Source organism: Nycticebus coucang, chromosome 4 (genome assembly GCF_027406575.1).
Source record: "Nycticebus coucang isolate mNycCou1 chromosome 4, mNycCou1.pri, whole genome shotgun sequence".
Taxonomy (NCBI): domain Eukaryota; kingdom Metazoa; phylum Chordata; class Mammalia; order Primates; family Lorisidae; genus Nycticebus; species Nycticebus coucang.
The window spans coordinates 52,299,214-52,322,648 of NC_069783.1; the positions used below are offsets into that span (position 1 = coordinate 52,299,214).

At 36.5% G+C, this 23,435-nt stretch overlaps 1 protein-coding gene across 6 annotated transcripts in view; it reads right to left on the reverse strand.

The window, feature by feature from the left end:
- The window catches only part of ASB3 (ankyrin repeat and SOCS box containing 3), a 128,667-nt gene that overhangs the window by 60,006 nt on the left and 45,226 nt on the right, over nt 1-23,435 (reverse strand). For all 6 annotated transcript variants that reach the window (XM_053589920.1, XM_053589918.1, XM_053589914.1 and 3 more), the window contains exons 4-6: nt 6,747-6,859; nt 6,010-6,145; nt 2,976-3,153 (exon numbers count right to left, since the gene is read on the reverse strand). In XM_053589920.1, coding sequence (XP_053445895.1) covers nt 2,976-3,153; nt 6,010-6,145; nt 6,747-6,859 — 427 coding nt within the window. The remainder of the gene's footprint in view (nt 1-2,975; nt 3,154-6,009; nt 6,146-6,746; nt 6,860-23,435) is intronic.

Genomic DNA, 23,435 nt, shown 5'->3' on the forward strand with positions numbered 1-23,435 from the left:
AAAGATAACAACTGACTTGAAATGAAGAATAGAATTTGCATCCAGAATTAGAATTTCTGGATGGCACCCATAGCTTAGTGGTTAGTGCCAGCCACATACACGGAGTCTGACAGTTCAAACCTGGCCCAGGCCACCTAAAACAACAATGATAACTACAACAACAACAAAAATAGCCAGGCGTCGTGGTAGGAGTAGTCCCAACTACTTGGGAGTCCCGGCTACTTGGGAGGCTGAGGGAAGAGAATCGCTTAAGCCCAAGAGTTTGAGGTTGCTGTGAGCTATGATGTCACAGCACTCTACTGAGGGTGACATAGTGAAACTCTGTCTCAAAAAAAAAGAAATTAGAATTTGTGCTAAAATATTTTATTATCTTAAAAGAATATGAGCTCATTAAACACTGAGGTAAAATTATTAAGAAGCTGGTTGCCAGAATCTACACAGAACTCAAATTGATCAACAAAAAAAAGAGCAAACAATCCCATTTATCACTGGGCAAGAGATATGAACATTACCTTCCGCAAAGAAGACAGACAAGTGGGGAAAAACATGAAAAAATGCTCATTGTCCTTACTTATCACAGTAATGCAAATGAAAATCACTCTGAGATATCAGATAATACCAATGAGAAAAGCCCATATCACAAAGTTCCAAATCTGCAGATGCTAAGAAGGGAACACTTTTATGCTAATACTTTGGAAAGGAGTATGGAGAATTCAGAGATATAAAAGTATATCTTCCATTTGATCCCCCAATCCCATTACTAAGTATCTACCTAGAAGGTAGATTTTACCATGAGGACATACGCACTTAAATATTTATCTCAGCTCAATTCACAATTGCCAAGATGTGGAATCAACCCAAGTACCTATCAACTCATGAATGGATTAATAAACTGTGGTATACACACCACATGCACACACACCATAGAACACTATTCAGCCATACAAAAGGTAGAGACATATTGACCTGGATGGAATTGGAATTCTCTTTAGTAAAGTATCACAAGAATGGAAAAGCAAGTATCCAATCGATACTAATATGAAACCAGGAGAGGGACAGACACACCTGTAAAAGAAAAACACAAACTCATGTGGGGAAAGGGGCAACAAAGGAGGGAGATTGGTAAACTCTCACCTAACAGGCACAATGTAAGGCATATCTCCTGGATGAGGGGCACAACTACAACTTGGACTTTACCTAACTAATGCAAACAATGTAACCTAATCATCTATACCCTCATTAATCTGAAATTAAAAAAAAAGAAGCTGGTTGCTAGGCAGAGAAAGGCCTAAGGAAAATCATTAAAACAAAAATTCTTAGATTCTTTGTAAGCTTACTGCTAGCAGTCAGCTAGAGAGTGAAAGGACTTTTCCACTTTCCCAAAAGTGAAAATAAAACTGAAGGGATAAAACTTGATAGTCCCCTCTTTCTGGGAAAAAACCAGGCATAGCTACTCCAAAGCATCTTTATAACATTATATTTCTCTTTGCTACTTTTCCTTATGTAAGGTAGGCCTAAGATACATTTAAGGAGAACTTAACATTCACAGAAGAGGTTGCCTTTGAATAGACTATGAAGGAAAACATCGATGACAAACAGAATTCTCAAAATTGAGAACAAATGAAGACAAATTCCCAAGGGGGTTTTGGTATCAATTTAAAGCTCCGAATATAACTGTATCTAATATTTATCTTAAAATAAATGATCAAGAATTGGGAGCCGGGTGTTGTGGCAGGCGCCTGTAGTCCCAGCTACCTGGGAGGCTGAAGCAAAAGAATCACCTAAGCCCAGGAGATGGAGGCTGCTATGAACTGTGATGCTACAGCACTCTACTGAGTGCAATAAAGTGAGACTTTTGTTTCTTAAAAAAAAAAAGAATTAGGAAAAATATTAAATTTTAAAATCTAAGTATTTTGTTATTAAATAAAGAGTCTGTTTAGTGTCTCTTAAATTTAATAAAGGTATTAAATTATTTCAAATGGGTTGGAAAAAAATCATACTCTCTCCCACAAGGCATAAACATGCTTACAAATATCTTTAAAGAAACAGTAAAATATTGATATCATGCCACCAAGTGGCATAATGGCCAAACCACAGAATTTGTTTTTCTATTATACATACAAATATATGAAATAAAGTAATGACCATTTTAAAATAATAATAATAATATTAACATTATTATTGTTAATAATACTAACAATAATACTAATATTGTTAGTATTATTTAAATTAAATAAATTATTTATTAAATTAAATAATACTAACAATAACAATAAAAAGTATTACTGTATAATTATAACTCTAAAGATTTAAGCATGTATTTTTAAAATTGTTTCATATCAATTTATGATAGGCAGCCATATTCTCACTGGTGTAACCAAGTTATCAGCATCTAAGGTTCCCAGAACCCCCAATTTACTCTATCTCTAAAAAATACCAATAATTTCATGGGAGCTCTAGGCTGAGAAAGAACACAGAAGCAGGGGCAAGTACTGGGTTGGATTTGAGATTGGATAAAGAGAAGTCCAATCAAAAGGCTTAAGATGGGAAGGACTACCTAGCACACAAAAAAGAAAGACTTCACCCCAACAGGCATTACAAACTCAAAAGTTTTTTGGAGTCAAGGAGGAAAAGTAAGTAAGGCCATCAGACTGAGAGCTGAAGATGCCTGAGATGAAACTAGGAAGGAGGGGAGGATGTGGGCACAACTGGAGAAATCAACCAGAAGACACAAGACCCTGGGAAAGCCCCTGAGGCCACCTGGTCTCTAGCACCTATGCTGCATGCTATGAACGTGCAGAACTAAGGGAGCTGAGGATGGCATGGGACAGTTTAGGGTGTACCTAGTCACCTAGCACACTAACAGAGAATGAAATACCATGGACTTTGCCTAGACATAAAAGGTCTGGCCCAGATTTATTTTTTCTTAGCTTTTAATTATGAGACCATTTTTATTTTCTGTTTTAAACACTTACTTCATATGGCCCATTTGTGCAGCTGCATGAATGGGTAACTGCCAATTGTCTTCATTACAGTAAAGGTCAGGATCTGCCCCACTGGACAGCAAAAGCTCTACACATTTTGTGTGACCCTCTTGAGCAGCAATAAACAAGGGAGTAGCTTTGTCCAAGGCTTGACAATTGACATTTGCACCTAATACAAAATAAAACAGATAACAGATAATCTTCCTTTATGTAAAAAAAAAAAAAAAAAGGTAATAATCAACATAAATTTCAAAACAATTGCCACGAAAGGGTTTCATAGTATGACAGCTTTTCCTCCTCACTGGATGTTGTTTTATAAACATACTTCTTGGGTTACTTCTTGGTAAACATTTAAATTGTTTTTGCTTTTATGTTAGCAACAAAACAAATGATTCGTATTTTACAATTCATTTTTAAGTTAAAAAAAATCTTAATGAAGGATTCATTTGATTACAATCCTTCCTCCAACAAGCACTGTGTGGGTCTAATTAAGTAGACATAAAAACTGTAAACCATCAAACATGGGTAACATTTCTAATAATTATTAAAAAGGAAAATCTAAATTATGAGTCTTTAGAGATGCCAGTAATTGATGCAGGCTAAGATTTTTGAAAAATATTACCAAAGATATGACATACATGGGAGCTAAGCCTTAAAACTAATATCAACTATACTCTATTACATCTCTTCCTTCATAACCATTACATGATAAAGCCTACAAAAAGTCTCTGAGAATTTAGAAAACACAAATCTAATCAAGTGATTTAAATACCAGTGTATAAAGATATGAATATGTTGAACTCAATTTTTGTGAAGGTTTTGAAAATAGAAGACATCCTCAAACTTTTCTTATTGGCAAATAATGTATTAAATGTGCTAAGTATGGCATTACTATATGACTATGAGATTTTTTTTTGGCCGGGGCTGGGTTTGAACCCGCCACCTCCAGCATATGGGACCGGTGCCCTACTCCTTGAGCCACAGGCGCCACCCGACTATGAGAATTTTTAAATTTCTGAAATATATCTCAGTAGACAATAATCATCAAGGGAGAAAAGACTATATTTTATTTAAGAGAATATTCCATACATAAATGCACCTTGAATAAACTAAATCCCTGAGATGGATAAAAACTGTAGAAAATACAAATGGCAAGTTAAAGAGTCCATGGAACCTTCAAAAATTCCAAATGCTAGACAACTGGAATCTTGACTTACATGGGGTAGATGCTTCACCTGCTATCAGCTTTAGAAAGAAGTAAACACCATAACTGAGAAAATACTAAGTCAAGGAAAAAAATTTCTTAACCGTCCTATTAAATAATCAATGCTTCATTTTGAGTGACAATTTTGAAGGATCAAAAGAATAAGGAACCAGGGGCGGCGCCTGTGGCTCAGTCAGTAAGGCGCCGGCCCCATATACCGAGAGTGGCGGGTTCAAAACGGCCCCGGCCGAACTGCAACCAAAAAATAACTGGGCATTGTGGCGGGTGCCTGTAGTCCCAGTTACTCAAGAGGCTGAGGCAAGAGAATCGCTGAAGCCCAGGAGTTGGAGGTTGCTGTGAGCTGTGTGAGGCCACGGCACTCTACCGAGGGCCATAAAGTGAGACTCTGTCTCTACAAAAAAAAAAAAAAAAAAAGAATAAGGAACCAGTCCCTATAAGACTAAAGGTGGGAAAGATGGAAAAATGACAGGCAATTCTCTGAAAAGAGAGTCATTTTACAAAGTTGGAAATATATATAGTTACAATGTAATCATACCTTTTCAACTTGCTGTTCATAACAATTCTGAGAGGAGAGAAGGGGGTAAAAAGCAACAAAGCAAAACAAAACAGATGTTTAGAGGTCTAGGTGACAGGAAACAAACTCAGCAGTTAAAGTACTGCTTAACCTATTTTGTTCCAAACATCAATTTAAACACTAATAATTGGAACTCACAGGACTGGAAGTCAGAAAATGAATTAGAAAAGTCCCAAGTAAGGTATGATGTAGTACAAGAAAGAAAATCAGAAGTCAGAAGACCTAGGTCCAAGCCTTGATTCTATTAGGAAACAGTTTCTAGATCTTTGACAAAGCAGTTAAATACATAGGGCCTGGGATTCTTAACCTTAAAAACTACATATACATGTTTAAATAAATGATCTTGAAGATTCCTCCTAACTCAAGATTTACAGACGCATTATTTATAATAGACACTTTAAATTGGCATGTAATTGTTTCTTTTACTTCCTTCTTCAACGTATGTGTTTGAAGATTTATAAGGAGAAAGCAGAACTAAGAAAATATGTGCGCTGCTGTCTAAATAAACTTCTTATTGTCTATATGAAGGCAGTTTGTAAAAAACATAGGTGTTAAAAAAAATTGCCTGGCAGCAAATCTGGTAGTAGTTTCCTTTTCTTGACCATCCATGCTTCATTAGCTTTGGAGGATTTTAAAAACCTCTGCACAATAAACATTTCCGGTCACAAAAATATCACATAAAAGTAAGAATGCCACCTCAACAGCCTCTTCTCTAGGAATACTGAATGTGGAATGATTGTCACAGAAGAACCTTTAAGGGGGTTCATGTTGCTATTAACATAATAAAGCATAAAAATACTTTGAAATAAACCCATTTAAATAATTACACAATTAACAAAACAGAAAACAAAGTTTTAATATACAAAATAACCATATAATAAATTAATTAAGCCTAAACTAGTCTTAAATCCTAGAGTTGGAACTGCTCGGGTCCCTACAAGAAAGGACAGCCTCATCATTCAACTTGCCAATAATCCTGTTTAATGATAGATTCATTATGTTCCTACTCATATATTCTAGCAGCTGTGCATTGCTTTGTTAGTAAAAGACACTTAATAACCAGGTTTCTATGTCAACTTGCATTTACTCTTATTCACCACTTATATAAAAACCATAAATTTCAAAAGCTGATTTATATTTGTGTCGAGAACTGAATAATTCGTAGGAAGATACAAAGTTTAAAGCTCATGATCTTAATAGTGCAAAGGCTAATGGATTAATCTTACCCGATGAAATAAGTATGCTCAAGCTTTCTAGTTTGCCATACTGAGCAGCCACAAATAAAGGTGTGATTCCAAAGTCATCCTGGCATTCCTTGTTTGCTCCTTTTTTAAGAAGCAATTTTATGATCTCAGCATTTTCCTAAAGCACAGATTCATATTTTAAATAAAGAGAAAACAAAGAAAATCTAAGGTAGCTTTTTTCTTACTGTTTTTTTTTTTTCTTTTTTATCCTCTCACTAAAGGACATTGTGAAGATGGAAAAAACAAAACAGTGTATTGCAATACTGATTGGGAAAGAAGTGGCCAATTAGATTATCCTATACCTCTAGGATAGAGGTAAACATGAAATACTGATTTCTAGGAATTATAATCCTTATAAAATCCTGCAAAATTAACTTGTTAACCCAAGTACTAAGGAGCTACCACAATTTCCAAACACACTTTTATAAATACAATAAGCCACTGCTCTTTATCACTTATATCCCTAATATTCTGGTGGTTTCTTAACTATGTTATCAACATTTGAAAAATTTAGATAATCCCTACAGCCCCAAACTGCTATAGCTACGACAGCAGTTGGCTTACTCAGAATGATCATTAGCATTTAGACTGCCTTTTCTGTATTGCACTAACCATCATAAATCACAGGCAAGTAGGAAGCAAAACCGGTATAGAACTGTCATTTTAAAAGGGTAAAACATACAATTTACATGGAAATGAATAATAAAATCAGAAGTTACCTGAAAAGAAGCCTGGTGCAAGGAGTTCCATCCACACATAGAATGGGATCCATTAACATTTGCTCCATGTCGGAGGAGCAGCCTTAACACATCAATCTGTCCATTTTCAACAGCTGCAATACAACAGTCAGAAAAATTACTGTCAGCAAAAAGACATGTTTGTAGGACTGGACCCTTTGGTGATGTTCTCATCACTTATTCACCTCAGCACTCACAATGCTGTGATAACTCGTGAACATTTATCACAATTGTCTCAGCAGAAATCCATTAACACACACATAATCCTTTCTGTACATGTACAGAAGTACTTTCAATAGTATATTAAAAGATTCAGAGGAGGCCTAAAAGACACAGTGACTCATGCCTATAATCCTAGCAACTCTGGGGGGCTTACCTGAGAGGACTGCTTGAGGCTAGAAGTTCTAGATCAGTCTGAGCAACATAGAAAAACTCTGTCTATACAAAAATTTAAAAATTAGATGAGTGTAGTGGCATGCAGCACCTGTAGTCCTGGCTACTCAGAGGGTTGAGGCAAAAAGATCACTTGAGCCTAGGAGTTTAGGTTGCAGTGAGCTATGATGATGCCACTGCACTCTAGCCCAGGCAATAGGAAAAGTCCCAGTTTCCCCTACCCCCACCAAAAAAAAAAAAGACAAAAAGGAATTGGAAGCAAGAGGCAAACATTTATTCTCCCTTATAATAGGGAAAATATGGTTCGAGTTTGTTAGAAATGCAATGGGAGATGATGGGGTGAATAGTTCAGAACAAATAGTTCCAGTCTAAAAAAAACAATCTCAAAAGGATTAAACATTGGTTATTATTATTTGATCATAAATAACAAGAGTCATTGACAAAATGAAAAAGCAAATTCTACAACTTAGATATTTTTGAACATCATAAACAAGTCATTGTTTACAAATGTTCTTATATTCACCAATGAAAACATTGCAAACTTTCTTGCATTTGAACTTAAAGAGGACTTTAGATAAACTAAAGAGTATTATTAAAGAAATGCATATTATGTAAGTACAGTGACTAAAACCAATGACTCCTAAATTGCTGACAAAGTAGATGCTTCAGATGGGGTGTGGCTCAAGCTTATAAACCTAGCACTTTGAGAGGCCCAGAAAGGACTGCTTAAAACCAAAAAATTGAGATCAGCCTGAGCAATGTATTAAGACCTCATCTTTATTTAAAAAAAAAAAAAAAAATAGAATAGATTATCTAGGCGTGATGGCATATACCTGTAGTCTTAGCTACTTAGGTAGGCTGAAGTAGAATCACCTGTGCCCAGGAGTTTGAGGTTGCATGAGCTATGAAGACACATACCACTCCAGCCCGGGCAAAAGAGCAAGACTGTTTCAGTCAATCAATAAATGAAATGAAATTTAGTATTAGGATGGTATCTTTAGTCTAATACTTTGTATGTGTAAGTTTATAAATCCTACCCAGCGAAGATAAGAACAGGTACAATATACTTAGAGAACATGTTAAGTTGATATAAAAAATACAAAGACTTGTTCATTTTTTTTGAGACAGAGTCTCACTTTGTTGCCCTGGCATCATAGCTCACAGCAACCTCAAACTCCTGGGCTCAAGCAATTGTCTTGCCTCTGCCTCCCAAGCAGCTGAGACTACAGACTCCAGCCAAAAAGCCTGGCTAGTTCTTTTCAGAGACAGGGGTCTCATTCTTGCTCAGGCTGGTCTCAAACTCTTGAGTTAAAGCAATCCACCCACCTCAGCCTCCCAGAATACTGAGATTACAGGCATGAGCCAGCGGGCCCAGCCTGATTTATTCATGGTTCTGTTCAAACCATGCCTATACTTAGAAATATATATATATATATTCCCCCCCCACACCTTTGGCCCATTTCCTTTTATTGGAGTACTCTTTGCCCATCCTTACCCTTGCTCTGCTTGGAGATTTTACATATATATATTTTATAAAAATGTAAGAAATAAAAATAAAATAATATATTTTATAAATATATTATAAAAATATATAAATTTTTATGTTATATACAATATATATAATTAAATATATTTTATATTTTATAAATATATTTTTATAATTATATATATATACAATATATATAATTAAATATATTAAATATATTTTAACTATATTTATAAAATAGTTTATATATATAAAATATCTATATATATAAAATCTCCAAGCAGAGCAAGGGTAAGGATGGGCAAAGAGTACTCTAATAAAAGGAAATGGGCCAAAGTCCAAGCAGAGAGCAGCAGCAGTTCTCTAAGCTGAGGAGACAGAGATAAAATTTAAATGGTTGTTATCTGCAGGCTAAAGTTCTAGAGAAGAGAGAATTGTGCAGAGGAGAGGACCTGGTGTATAAATCCCCAAGAGTCCTTGGTTGAAATCTGGGTTGCATATATACAGGGCAAGACTAAACTTACCAGAGAACTACTGCTAGAGAGTTAAGAATGAAACAGAAATAATTAGAGTCAAACAGTACTGAGGGGCAATGGAACCCCTAAGAGTTCTGGCTGAGTCAGAGTGATGAGACCACATAATACAACACCGTGGGCATCCAGCTGAGATACCCAAAGGCAGAGCTCTAGGAGTAAGAACACGCATCTAAGAATAAGGCCTCGTTTAGATCTGCTCTCTAAACTTAAAACAAACCCTGACAAGATCAGAAAGGGAAGCAGAGATTGGGAATTGAATCCTATCAAGTTAGATGGGCTTAGAAAACACCTCAAGCTCTCCATAGATTTCTCCTAACAAAGCATAAAATCAAACCTAGAAAAGTTCAAGGTGACAAACCTATAAATAACGTGCCTATTAAAAACAAAATATTTCTCAGAGTCTTTATAACATATGATCCAAAATGTCTGGCACAGCAGTCAAAAAGCAATCAATAGAAACTGTCCCCAAGATGGCCCAAATATTAGATTTAACATATTAAGTTAAGCAGGTATTATAAAGATGCATTAAAATTTTAAGATAATACATTCAAAGATTTTACTTTTAATATATGTGTTTATGGTATAGAGATAAGAATAGGAAATTTCAACAGAAAAATAAAACTATTAAAAAAGAAGCAAATAGGGCGGCGCCTGTGGCTCAGTCGGTAGGGCGCCGGCCCCATATGCCAAGGGTGGCGGGTTCAAGCCCAGCCCCAGCCAAACTGCAACAAAAAAAATAGCCGGGCGTTGTGGCAGGCGCCTGTAGTCCCAGCTACTTGGGAGGCTGAGGCAAGAGAATCGCTTAAGCCCAAGAGCTGGAGGTTGCTGTGAGCTGTGTGAGGCCACGGCACTCTACCGAGGGCCATAAAGTGAGACTCTGTCTCTACAAAAAAAAAAAAAAAAAAGCAAATAAAAATTCTACACCTGTGGCTCAGTGAGTAGGGCGCCGGCCCCATATACCGAGGGTAGTAGGTTCAAATCCAGCCCCGGCTGCACTGCAACCAAAAAATAGGCGGGCATTGTGGCAGGCGCCTGTAATCCTAGCTGCTCAGGAGGCTGAGGCAGGATATTTGCGGAAGCCCAAGAGCTAGAGGTTGCTGTGAGTCCTGTGACATCATGGCACTCTACCAAAGGTGGTAAAGTGAGACTCTCTACAAAAAAAAAAAAAGAAAAGAAAATTCTAGAGCTGAAAGTTACGAAGACTGAGAAAAAAGAAATGGATGGGCTTAAAAGCAGAATGGAGATGGTGTAACAGTCCGTGAATTCGAAGCTATCAATATAAATCCTTCAATCTACAGAAATAAAAGGGGAGAAAAAGCTAAAGAAAACCAAAAGTGCACCAGGGACCTATGGAAAATGGTAAAATGTACATGAAAGTGGAGTTCCAAAAGGAGAAGAAAATGACAATGGGGCCAAAAAAAAATATTTGAGAAAATTAAGCTAAAAAATTTACAAAATTTGATTTAAAAAACAACATAAAAAAATCAGCAGTTTACAGTACTTTGAAGTCACTATATTTTTTTTTTTTTTGAAGTGACTTTACTTCTGCTTCTAATGACTTCACATTCTATATAAATTGAGGATGTTATGTAAACATACCTGACAGGTCTATGGAAGAATTTCAATGATTATAAAAAAGAGGTCTGCAAAGCACAAACCACTATAATCAACTTAACAGGTATAGCAGTCACCTAAAATTTTTCAGAGTTCCTATTTGTGCTTAAAATCTAATGTCTTGCTCTGTTCTACAAGATTCTGCAAAAATAATTCAATTAATTTAATCATTCAAGAGTGCCATGGACCATTCTAAGCATAGAATTACAGCACTCAACTACAATTACAAAGTATTTGCCTTTGTGGATCATCCACCCTAGTGGGAAAGCCAGATAATACACAGCACACAGATAAATTCACTTTAGATAAAAGTACTAAGAAGGTAAAATAATAGACAGTGACTAAGGATGGTGGTGCTACTTTACAAAAGGGGATAGAAAAGGTCTCTCTGAAACACAGATATTTGAATAGAGAAATTAAAGGTAAGCAAGCAGCAGTAACTGATACAAAGAGGTAAAGAAAGTACTTCAAACAGAGGACACACGACGTAAAGTCAGCAAGGCAGAAAAGAGCTGGATATATTTGAGGAATGGCAAGATAGCCAGTGTGACTAGTGTAAACAGGGACAGGAAAGAAGGCCAGAAAGGTGGGGAAGAGGCAAATTTTGTAGGTCATGGTAAGGAGTCTGAATTTTCTTCCAAGTGCACAAGGAAATTTTCAGGTGGAGCTACTCTGAGGGAATCCGCTTTCTCTCCAGCCTCATCTTGTGAGCCTTTCTCCCCACTTCCACCGAATCTGCGTTTTCTCTGACTATCCTATCTAAAGGTCATCCTCTCATTAGTTTCTAGCATATCATAATTCTCCATTTCTCTGTGTCACTTATTCAAGTCTGTAATTATACTGCACATGTATATATTTTCATTATAAATTCCCCACCAGACTGCAAGATTCACCACTCACTACTATATATTATAGACCTTCAGCACTTCAGAAAGCGTCTCATATGTAAGAGACCCTTAATGAATACTAGACAGATGAACAGAAAACAGCACTGTTCTTATACTGATTAGTCACTTAAAAGAAACAAACACACGATTCCAAATATTAAAAGAATAGAAATGAGCATGGGGAAAGACTACTTGAGATTAAGACTAAGTACGATTCTCAAAATTAACAATTACATCTTTACTATTATATAGGAAAGATAAACTTGGATATGATTCAGATGAAATAGTAATAAAATCTAAAGAAAATATTTATTTGGAACTTATAAGTTAATTAAGATAATTTTCTTTATCTTACCATACCAATGGCCTATAAACACGTGAAAAGATGCTCAACAGCATTAGTCATTAGGAAAATGCAAATCCAAATTATAGCAAGATATGTACCATTTCATACCCAGCAAGATGGCTATAATAAAAAAGATGGTCAAGAACAAGGGATGGGGCTGGGCATCCATAGCACAGCGGTTACAGCGCCAGCCACATATACCAAGGCTGGTGGGTTTGAATCCAGTCTGGGGCCAGCTAAACAACAATGACAACTGTAACAAAAAATAGCCAGGCATTGTGGCAGGCACATGTAGTCCCAGCTACTTGGGAGGCTGAGTCAAGAGAATTGCTTAAGCCCATGAGTTTGAGGTTGGCGGGAGCTGTGACACTACAGCACTCTACGGAGAGTGACATAGTGAGACTGGCTCTGGGTTGGGGTGGGGGTGGGGGGGAAGGGAACAAGTGATGGTGAAGACAAGGAGATACTGAAACCTTCATATACTCTGTTGAAAATGAGAAGCAGTGCAGCCTGGAAGTTCCAAAAATTAAACAGAGATATCACATGACCCAGCAATTCCACCCTTAGAAAGCAAGAATAACATGAGAACATCATTTCCTGCAATGATTTCCAGGAAACATTTTATATGTTTAAAGAAACCAGTTATTCCATTTCCTAAATCAGAGGGTAAGGAAGAAAGCAAAATGAAGTAATCTGGGAAAACATATTCTGAGTAACAAAAAAATTTTGAAAACAAAAAAATCCAAGAACTAAAAGAAGCCTTTGACCCACACAAAACTTTTGCCTAAAATTAAATTAAATTCAACTGTGGTGTGCAACACATTGAGTGCAATCCCAAGCCCCACATGAAGACTTCATGAATGCAAGAACTCAAAATGGGATTTTCATCTGTGAGAAATATGGCACATTAATACATACATCAAGTACTAACTCTAACAAGAGATAATAACAATGATCATTGTTTAACATTTATTAAAAAATAGGTCTTTGGTCAGGAACAGTGGCTCACACCTATAATCCTAACACTTTGAGAGGCCAAGAAAGGAAGATTGCTTGAGCTCAGGAGTTCAAGACCAGCCTGAACTAGAGCAAGATCCCATCTCTATTAAACACAGAAAAATCACCTGGAAACCATGGCCAGAGCCTATACTCCCAGCCACTTGGCAGGTTCAGGCTGAAGGATACTTTGAACCCAGGAGTTTGAGGTTACTATGATCTAGGCTGACATCAGGGTACACTAGCCTAGGCAAAGAGACTCTATCTCAAGAAAATAAATACATTAATAATATCGATAATAGTTTTTTTAAAGAGGGACATTTTTTAAAAATTCAATTATTCTACTGAATGCTCTTTTAGGAAAATGCTTAATGTAACTATGTGTACCAGAGAACTGCTATAAGTAAATTCTGTACCAAATGCAAATCATCCTGAGGACAGTTTTATATCGATAAGCTAGAAAATATATTCTTTCAGCAGAAGAAAGGATTTCTGACATTGAAGACAAAGCTTTTGAATGCTCCCAAACTCTCAAAGAGGAAGAGAAATGGAAAGCAAAAATGGATCATTCTCTCAAGAGAGCTGTGGGATAATTCCAAGAAGGCTAATTCCACCTCATTGGAATCCCTGAAAGCGATAAAGTGGCCTCACAAGGCACAGAGGACCTTCTCCATTAAATTATGAAAGAGAATTTTCCAGACATGCCAAGAGATTCTGAAATTCAGATAGCAGACAGTTCCAGAACCCCAGCATGACTCAATCCGAATAAGACATCCCCCAGGCATATCATAATTAATTTCACTGAAGTTAATATAAAGGAGAGAATTCTGAAAGCATCCAGATGTAAGTAATCCATTACCTACAAAGGGAAGAGTATTAGAATGACTGCAGATCTCTCTGCTAAAACTTTTCAAGCCAGAAGAGGGTGATCATCGACTTTTAATCTCCTAAAGCAAAATAACTTTCAACCCCAGATGCTGTATCCAGCTAAACTGAGTTTCATTTATGATGGAGAAATTAAATCCTTTAATGGTATTCATATGTTGAAGAAATTTGCCATAACCAAACCAGCTCTTCAAGATATTCTCAGACCTATCCTACATAATGACCAGCCCAATCCTCTACCACAAAAGTAAACTCACTCAGAAACTGTTGATCAAACTCCAACTTCCAAAGTGGTGAAAGAATTAAAAATGTCCGCTGGACTTTCAAAAAACTCGATACCCAAAATTTTACCAGACTTATCAATATTCTCCATTAATGTGAACGGCTTAAACTGTCCTCTAAAGAGGTACAGGTTAGCTAACTGGATACCAAAACTCAGGCCAGATATTTGCTGCATACAAGAGTCACATCTTACCTTAAAAGATACAGAGTCAGGGTGAAAGGATGGTCGTCCATATTTCAGCAATGGTAATCAGAAAAAAGCAGGTGTTGCAATTCTATTTGCCGATACAATAGGCTTTAAACCAACAAAAGTAAGGAAGAATAAGAACGGTCACTTCATATATGTTAAGGGTAATACTCAATATGATGAGATTTCAATTATTAATACTTATGCACCCAACCAGAATGCACCTCAATTTATAAGAGAAACTCTAACAGACATAAGCACATGATTTCTTCCAGTTCCATAATAGTCGAAGATTTCAACACTCCTTTGGCAGTGCTGGATAGATTCTCCAATAAGAAGATGAGCAAAGAAATTTTAGATTTAAACCTAACCATTCAACATTTGGATTTAGCAGACATCTACAGAACATTTCATCCCAACAAAACTGAATATACATACTTCTCATCAGCCCACGGAACATACTCCAAAATCGATCACATCTTAGGTCACAAGTCTAACCTCAGTAAATTTAAAGGAATAGAAATTATTCCTTGCATCTTCTTGGACCACCATGGAATAAAAGTTGAACTCAGAAACAACAGGAATCTGCATACTCATACAAAAACATGGAAGTTAAATAACCTTATGCTGAATGATAGCTGGGTCAGAGATGAGATTAAGAAGGAAACTGCCACATTTTTGGAACAAAACGACAATGAAGACATGAATTATCAGAACCTCTGGGATACCGCAAAGGCAGTTCTAAGAGGGAAATTTATAGCACTGTAAGCCTTCCTCAAGAGAACAGAAAGAGAGGAAGTTAACAACTTAATGGGACATCTCAAGCAACTGGAAAAGGAAGAACATTCCAACCCCAAACCTAGCAGAAGAAAAGAAATAACCAAAATTAGAGTAGAATTAAATGAAATTGAAAACAAAAGAATTATACAACAGATCAATAAATGAAAAAGTTGGTTTTTTGAAAAGGTCAATAAAATAGATAAACCTTGGGCTAACCTAACCAGGAATAAAAGAGTAAAATCTCTAATCTCATCAATCAGAAACGACATAGACGAAATAACAACAAACTCCTCAGAAATTCAAAAAATCTTAATGAATATTACAAGAAACTTTATACTCAGAAATATGAAAATCTGAAGGAAATTGACCAATACTTGGAAGCACGTCACCTTCCAAGACTTAGCCAGAATCAAGTGGAAATGTTGAACAGGCCAATATCAAGTTCTGAAACAGCATCAACCATACAAAATCTCCCTAAAAAGAAAAGCCTGGGACCAGATGGCTTCACATCAGAATTCTACCAAACCTTTAAAGAGGAACTAGTACCTATATTACTCAACCTGTTCCAAAATGTAGAAAAAGAAGGAAGACTAACCAATACGTTCTATGAAGCAAACATCACCCTGACCCTCAAACCAGGAAAAGATCCAACAAGAAAAGAAAATTATAAACCAGTATCACTAAGGAATATAGATGCAAAAATATTCAATAAGATCCTAACAAACAGAACCCAGCAACACATCAAACAAATTATACATCATGACCAAGTCCGTTTTATCCCAGGGTCTCAAGGCTGGCTCAATATACGTAAATCTATAAGTATAATTTAGAACATAAACAAATTAAAAAACAAAGACCATATGATTCTCTCAATTGATGCAGAAAAAGCTTTTGATAATATCCAGCGTCTCTTCATGATTACAACACTTAAGAAAATTGGTATAGAAGGGACATTTCTTAAACTGATAGAGACCATCTACAGCAAACCCACAGCCAATATCATATTGAATGGAGTTAAATTGAAATCATTTCCACTCAGATCAGGAACCAGACAAGGCTGTCTATTGTCTCCACTGCTCTTTAACATTGTAATGGAAGTTTTAGCCATCGCAATTGGGGAAGAGAAGGCAATCGAGGATATAGATACAGGGTCAGAAGAGATCAAACTTTCACTCTTCGCAGCTGATATGACTGTCTATCTGGAAAACACCAGGGATTCTACTACAAAACTCTTACCCTGTTTCCCTGAAAATAAGACATCCTCTGAAAATAAGACCTACTTAAAGGAAAAATAAGACGTCCCCTGAAAAGAAGACCTAGCGCATCTTTGGGAGCACACCTTAAAATAAGACACTGTCTTATTTTCGGGGAAACAGGGTAGAAGTGATCAAGAAATACAGCACCATCTCAAGTTTCAAAATCAACATTCATAAATCGGTAGCCTTTATATATACCAACAATAGTCAAGCTGAAAAAACAGTTAAGGACTGTATTCCATTCACAGTAGTGCCAAAGAAGATGAGATATTTGGGAGTTTAACAAAGGACATGAAAGATCTCTATAAAGAGAACTATGAAACTCTAAGAAAAGAAATAGCTGAAGATGTTAACAAATGGAAAAACATACCATGCTCATGGCTGGAAAGAATCAACATTGTTTTTTGTTTTTTTTTTTTTTGTAGAGACACAGTCTCACTGTACTGCCCTCGGGTAGAGTGCCGTGGCATCACATGGCTCACAGCAACCTCTAACTCTTGGGTTTACACGAGAATCAATATTGTTAAAATGTCCATACTACCCAAAGCAATATACAATTTTAATGCAATCCCTATTAAAGCTCCACTGTCATACTTTAAAGATCTTGAAAAAATAATACTGCATTTTATATGGAATCAAAAAAAACTTCGAATAGCCAAAACATTACTCAGCAATAAAAACAAAGCGGAGGAATCATGCTACCGGACCTCAGACTATACTATAAATCAATAGTGATCAAAACAGCATGGTACTGGCACAAAAACAGAGAAGTAGATGTCTGGAACAGAATAGAGAACCAAGAGATGAATACAGCTACTTACCGTTATTTGATCTTTGACAAGCCAATTAAAAACATTCACTGGGGAAAAGATTCCCTATTTAACAAATGGTGCTGGGTGAACTGGCTGGCAACCTGTGGAAGACTGAACTGGATCCACACCTTTCACCATTAACTAAGATAGACTCTCACTGGATTAAAGATTTAAACTTAAGACATGAAACTGTAAAAATACTAGAAGAGAGTGCAGGGAAAACCCTTGAAGAAATGGGTCTGGGTGAGTATTTTATGAGGAGGACCCCCCAGGCAATTGAAGCAGCTTCAAAAATACACTACTGGGACCTGATCAAACTAAAAAGCTTCTGCACAGCCAAGAACAATGTAAGTAAAGCAAGCAAACAGCCCTCAGAATGGGAGAAGATATTTGCAGGTTATTCTCCGATAAAGGTTTAATAACCAGAATCCACAGAGAACTCAAATGTATAAGCAAGAAAAGAATAAGTGATCCATCACAGGCTGGGCAAGGGACTTGAAGAGAAACTTCTCTGAAGAAGACAGGTGCACAGCCTACAGACATAGGAAAAAATGCTCATCATCTTTAATCATCAGAGAAATGCAAATCAAAACTACTTTGAGATATCATCTAAATCCAGTAAGATTAGCCCATATCACAAAATCCCAAGACCAGAGATGTTGGCAATGATGTGGAGAAAAGGGAACACTTCTACACTGCTGGTGGGAATGCAAATTAATACATTCTTTTTGGAAAGATGTTTGGAGAACACTTAGAGATCTAAAAATAGATCTGCCACTCAATCCTATAATTCCTCTACTTGGTATATACCCAGAAGACCAAAAATCACATTATAACAAAGATATTTGTACCAGAATGTTTATTGCAGCCCAATTCATAATTGCTAAGTCATAGAAAAAGCCCAAGTGCCCATCGATCCACGAATGGATTAGTAAATTATGGTATAGGTACACCATGGAATATTATGCAGGCTTAACAAAAGATGGAGACTTTACCTCTTTCATGTTTACATGGATGGAGCTGGAACATATTCTTTAGTAAAGTATCTCAAGAATGGAAGAAAAAGTATCCAATGTACTCAGCCCTACTATGAAACTAATTTATGGCTTTTACATGAAAGCTATAACCCAGTTATAACCTAAGAATATGGGGAAGGGGGTGAGGGAGGGGAGGGAGGGGGGAGGTTGGGTGGAGGGAGGGTGATTGGTGGGATTACACCTATGGTGTATCTTACAAGGGTACATGTGAAATTTAGTAAATGTAGAATATAAATGTCTTAACACAATAACTAAGAAAATGCCAGGAAGTCTATATTAACCAGTGTGATGAAAATGTGTCAAACAGTCTATAAAACCAGTGTGTATGGTGCCCCATGATCGCATTAATGTAGATAGCTATGATTTAATAATAATAAAAAACAAAAAAAGAAAATTTATTCCTCATCTAATGATGAGATTCTGATTTTAAAATGGGAATTTCCATCAATCTAATTGCCCTCCTTCCCTACCCAGCATTCCTGTTAATGTTCTTTTCCTCATAGAGATAAAAACTGCATTTCTGTTTTATATTTATTATTTTACACATTTCTGTGTATTTTTAAAAATATTTTATGATAAAAGAGGAGAAAAGGTAATAAAAGAATATTAACTACTTTATAAAAAAAATGAAAATACATTCTTTCATTTTAAGGCTCAGATTTTGACAGGAATTCTAAGAAACACCATGATCATGAGGCTGTAAACAGTTTAACCACAGGCTATCCATCTCCTATCGTTATAAGAGTAGGTTGGTGATTTTGGAGAGTCTCAGAGATCACCTATATATTCTATCAGTATGTTTGAATTAAATATAAATTTTTAACTGTTTCTATGCTTTTTTGAGTTCTACATATACTCTAGTCTCCATTAGGCATTCCAATTTTGCATACAACTCAATGGTAAAATAATCTTTCTATTGGACAAGATCTGACTATTAAGTTCATGAACTTGCCAGTGTGCACTTATACTGGCAGCACTACACAAACAACACAGTAAGGTTTCATAACCTTGGTGTATCAACGTCTCACAGCTGTGTTACTGTTGAGACGTGGTGGTAACGTGGCTGAGTGGTGTTCATCACTGTTCTTGTGTGTTTTTGTGTACCATTGTGAGTATGTTGGAGCTTTAATAAAAGGAATGAATAAACACTAACTTTCTTGAAAAACTTGGCAAGAGTGGAAATGAAATCAGGAACATGTTAGTCCAAGTTTATGGGGATAATGAAGAAAACTGCAGTGTACAAAGGAATTAAACAATTTTCTGAGGTGAGAGAATGTGTCTGATGAAGAGAGGTCAGGGTGGCCAGCAGTGAACAGAATTGACACAAACATTCCATTACTATGTAGAATTATGCATTAAAAGCATCAACTGAGTATGAAAAGCACAGCAGACAAAGTAAACATCAATAGAGAAACAGTGAAGAAAATCTTAACTGAAAATCTTGGCACAAGAAAGGTGTGGTTCTTGTACATGACAATGTACCACCTCACACAGAACCGTCTGTGAGGGAGGTTTTAGCCAGTAAACATGCAATTGTATTGGAACACCCTTCCTACTCACTTGGTCTGGCCCCTGATGACTTTTTTCTTTACCTTAAAATAAAGGAAATATTGTAAGGATGACATTCAGGACATCAAGGGTAATATGACAACAGTTCTGGTGGCCATTTTAGAGAAAGAGTTCTGAAAATTGCTTTAAAGGGTAGACTAGGTACTGGCATCAGTGCACATCTTCACAAAGGGGAGTGCTTCAAAGGTGATCATCTAGGACAAGTTCACGAACTTAATTATCAGACCTTGTATACCCAGTTTATGTAAAACTTTCCCCCACCTCTTTCATGAAGCAAAAAAGAATGTTCATAAAGCATTACATACTGCAGTATTTTTCTGGTCCTGTGTTTACACTGACATCTGGTGGCACTAGGAAAGAAACTCCACTGCTATAACAAGGGATTATTTTTCCATCGTTATCAATTTATTCTATCTATCCTCAGGTTTATGTTTTTCCAAGGCTTTACCTATCCCCAAGACAGCAGACCTATTAAAGTACCATCCTAACTCCCATTGATAGTATACGTTCGTTGGATCCCTTCGCTGTGGCAACGTGACAGGCAAGGATATAAAATCTTCAATTATTTCAAGAATGTCACTAGCTAAATACAACTGTCCCGCTATTAATTTCATAACTAAAGTCTATGATCAGAATGGTTATAAAGTGAGGCTTTCCCATCAAGGACAGATACATAATTTCAAACTTCTCTCTATATAAAGTAAAATGTACAAGTAAAAATGTTTGAAGCACTAAGATATCTTTATATCCTAAGATATCTTTATATCTTTATATAATCGTTCAGCTGAAAAATCTAAAAATAACCTCAAAAATAAAGTTTAGTTAACATAATATATATTAAGAAATATGAAGATGAAACTTCAAAATTTTTAGCACCTCAAAAAATAGCCTTATGAATGATCACTTATCCATGAAGAGACTATGAAAAGTTAAACACATGATTTGTTCGATTTTGGAATATATCAGCAGAGTCAGAGTTAAAGGATATGCCACGTAAACTAAATAGGACACATCTTAACAGGTAAATATTGAAACAGGCAGCCTCACACTACCCTGTTTATAAAACACCTTGTTCTTATTAAACATTACTGCTATGTTAAGCAGACTCAAAAGAACAAAAAATGAAAAACAATCCATCAAAAGCCAAAAGTGCATGCTGTGCAGTTCTCATAAAAACTGGTCTATGAAATCACACTAGGGTGAATTTCTGCTTCCAGTACATCAATTTATACATACACACACCAACACACACACACATATATAAAACACAGTAAGAAAAGCTATTTCCTAAATAATTAGTTGGATTTTCACTTAAGACTCTGTAATTTTATTGTTATAAATAAGGAGATTTTTATTTCTAAAGCAATTTTACAAGCCTATCCTTAGAATTGTTTGTTAGGTATGTGTATACAGAGCAAGGGGAAGAAGGGAAAGGGAGTGGAGAGCAGAGAAGGCAAAGGCAGAAAAAATTAAAAAGGGAGCAGAAACCTTGTTAAACATAAACTCTAAACTGCATGTTAGCAAAAAGATGTTCTAATGGCCAAGCAAGGTGGCTCATGCCTGTAATCCTAGCACTCTGGGAAGCCGAGGCAGGTGGATTGCCTGAGCTCATGAGTTCGAGACCGGCCTGAGCCAGAGTGAGACCTTGTCTCTAAAAAATAGCTGGGCGTTATGGTAGGCACCTGTAGTCCCAGCTACTTGGGAGGCTAAGACAAGAGAATCGCTTGAGCCCAAGAGTTTGAGGTTGCTGCAAGCTGTGACACGATAGCACTCTACCAGGGGCAACAAAGTGAGACTCTGTAAAAAAAAAAAAAAAGAAAGAAAGTGTTCAAGGACAATATTCGTGTAGAAACATGAGGAGACTCTCCCTGAATTTCCCCTTTCTTGTGAGTTATCTCGTTTTGATTATTACTGCCATTAAGTTAAAGAGTTCCTTTCCATTTTTATTAGCATATTGGTGAGGTCTGGCCAACTACATTGACTGATGCCTGTAATCCTAGCAATCTAGGAGGTGGGGGAATCCTTTGAACTCAGAAGTTTGAAACCAGCCTGAAAAAGTGAGAACCTGTCTCTACTAAAAATAGAAAAATTAGCCAGGAGTTTTGATGGGGTCCCGTAGCTCTAGCTACTCTGGGAGGCTGAAACAGGAGGATTGCTTGAACCCAGGAGTTTGAGGTTGCTGAAAGCTAGGCTAAGGCCATGGCACTCTAGCCGGGGGGACAGAACAAGACTGTGTCTCACATGAAACTGTAAAAATACTAAAAGAGAGTGCAGGGAAAACACTTGAAGAAATTGGTCTGGGAGTGTATTTTATGAGGAGGACCTCCCGAGCAATTGAAGCAACACCAAAAATACATTACTGGGATCTGATCAAACTAAAAAACTTTTGCACAGCCAAGAGTACAGTAAGCAAAGCAAACAGACAACCTTCAGAATGGGGGAAGATTTTTGCAGATTATGCTTCCAACAAAGGTCTGATAACTAGAATCTACAGAGAACTCAAACTAATCATTAAGGAAAGAATAAATAACCCCATTTCTATATGGACCAGAGACTTGAACAGAAACTTCTCTGATGAAGACAGGCACATGGCCTACAAACACATGAAAAAATGCTCATCTTCCTCAATCATCAGAGAAATGCAAATCAAAACTACTTTGAGATATCATCTAACTCCAGTAAGACTAGCCCACATCACAAAATCCCAAAACCAGAGATGTTGGTGTGGATGCGGAAAGATGGGAACACTTCTATGCTGATGGTGGGAATACAAGCTAATACGACCTTTTTGGAAAGAAGTTTGGAGAAGACTCAAGGAACTAAAAGTAGACCTACCATTCAATCCTGCAATTCCTCTACTAGGTATATACCCAGATGATCAAAAATTATTTTACAACAAAGACATTTGCACCAGAACATTTACTGCAGCCCAATTCATAATAGCCAAGATATGGAAACAGCCCAAGGGCCCATCGACCCATGAATGGATTAACAAACTGTGGTACATGTACACCATGGAATACTATACAGCCATAAAAAAGATGGAGACTTCACATCTTTTGTGTTTACCTGGATGGAGCTGGAACATATTCTTCTTAGTAAAGTATTTCAAGAATGGAAAAAAGTATCCAATGTACTCAATACTACTATGAAATCAATATATAACCACCTACGCACGCATAAGAATGGCAAAACATAACCATAGTCCAGAAAGTAGAAGGGAAGAGGAAAGAGAGGGGAGGGGTGGGGGGGATATGGGAGGAGAGAGGGTTTTGGGAGGGAGCTCACCTAACGTGCATGATGCAATGGTACATTTCAAAACTATTAAGAAATTAGTATAATTGTGATAGACGTGTTACTTAGTTCAACGTAAGCATTTCACATTGTATATCGAAGCAGTACCCTGAACCCCATAAATGCATCAATGTTCGACGTTATGATTTAATAAAAAATAATTTAAAAAATAAAAAAAAATCCTTATTAAAAAAAGGCAATGTCTCAAAAAAAAAAAAAAGTTGCCAAGTTGTGTGTCGAGACAATATTCCTAGTACAAATGGTACAGTAGTAGACTTTCTGGCTCTCTACATTTAGCCCTAAATATAATC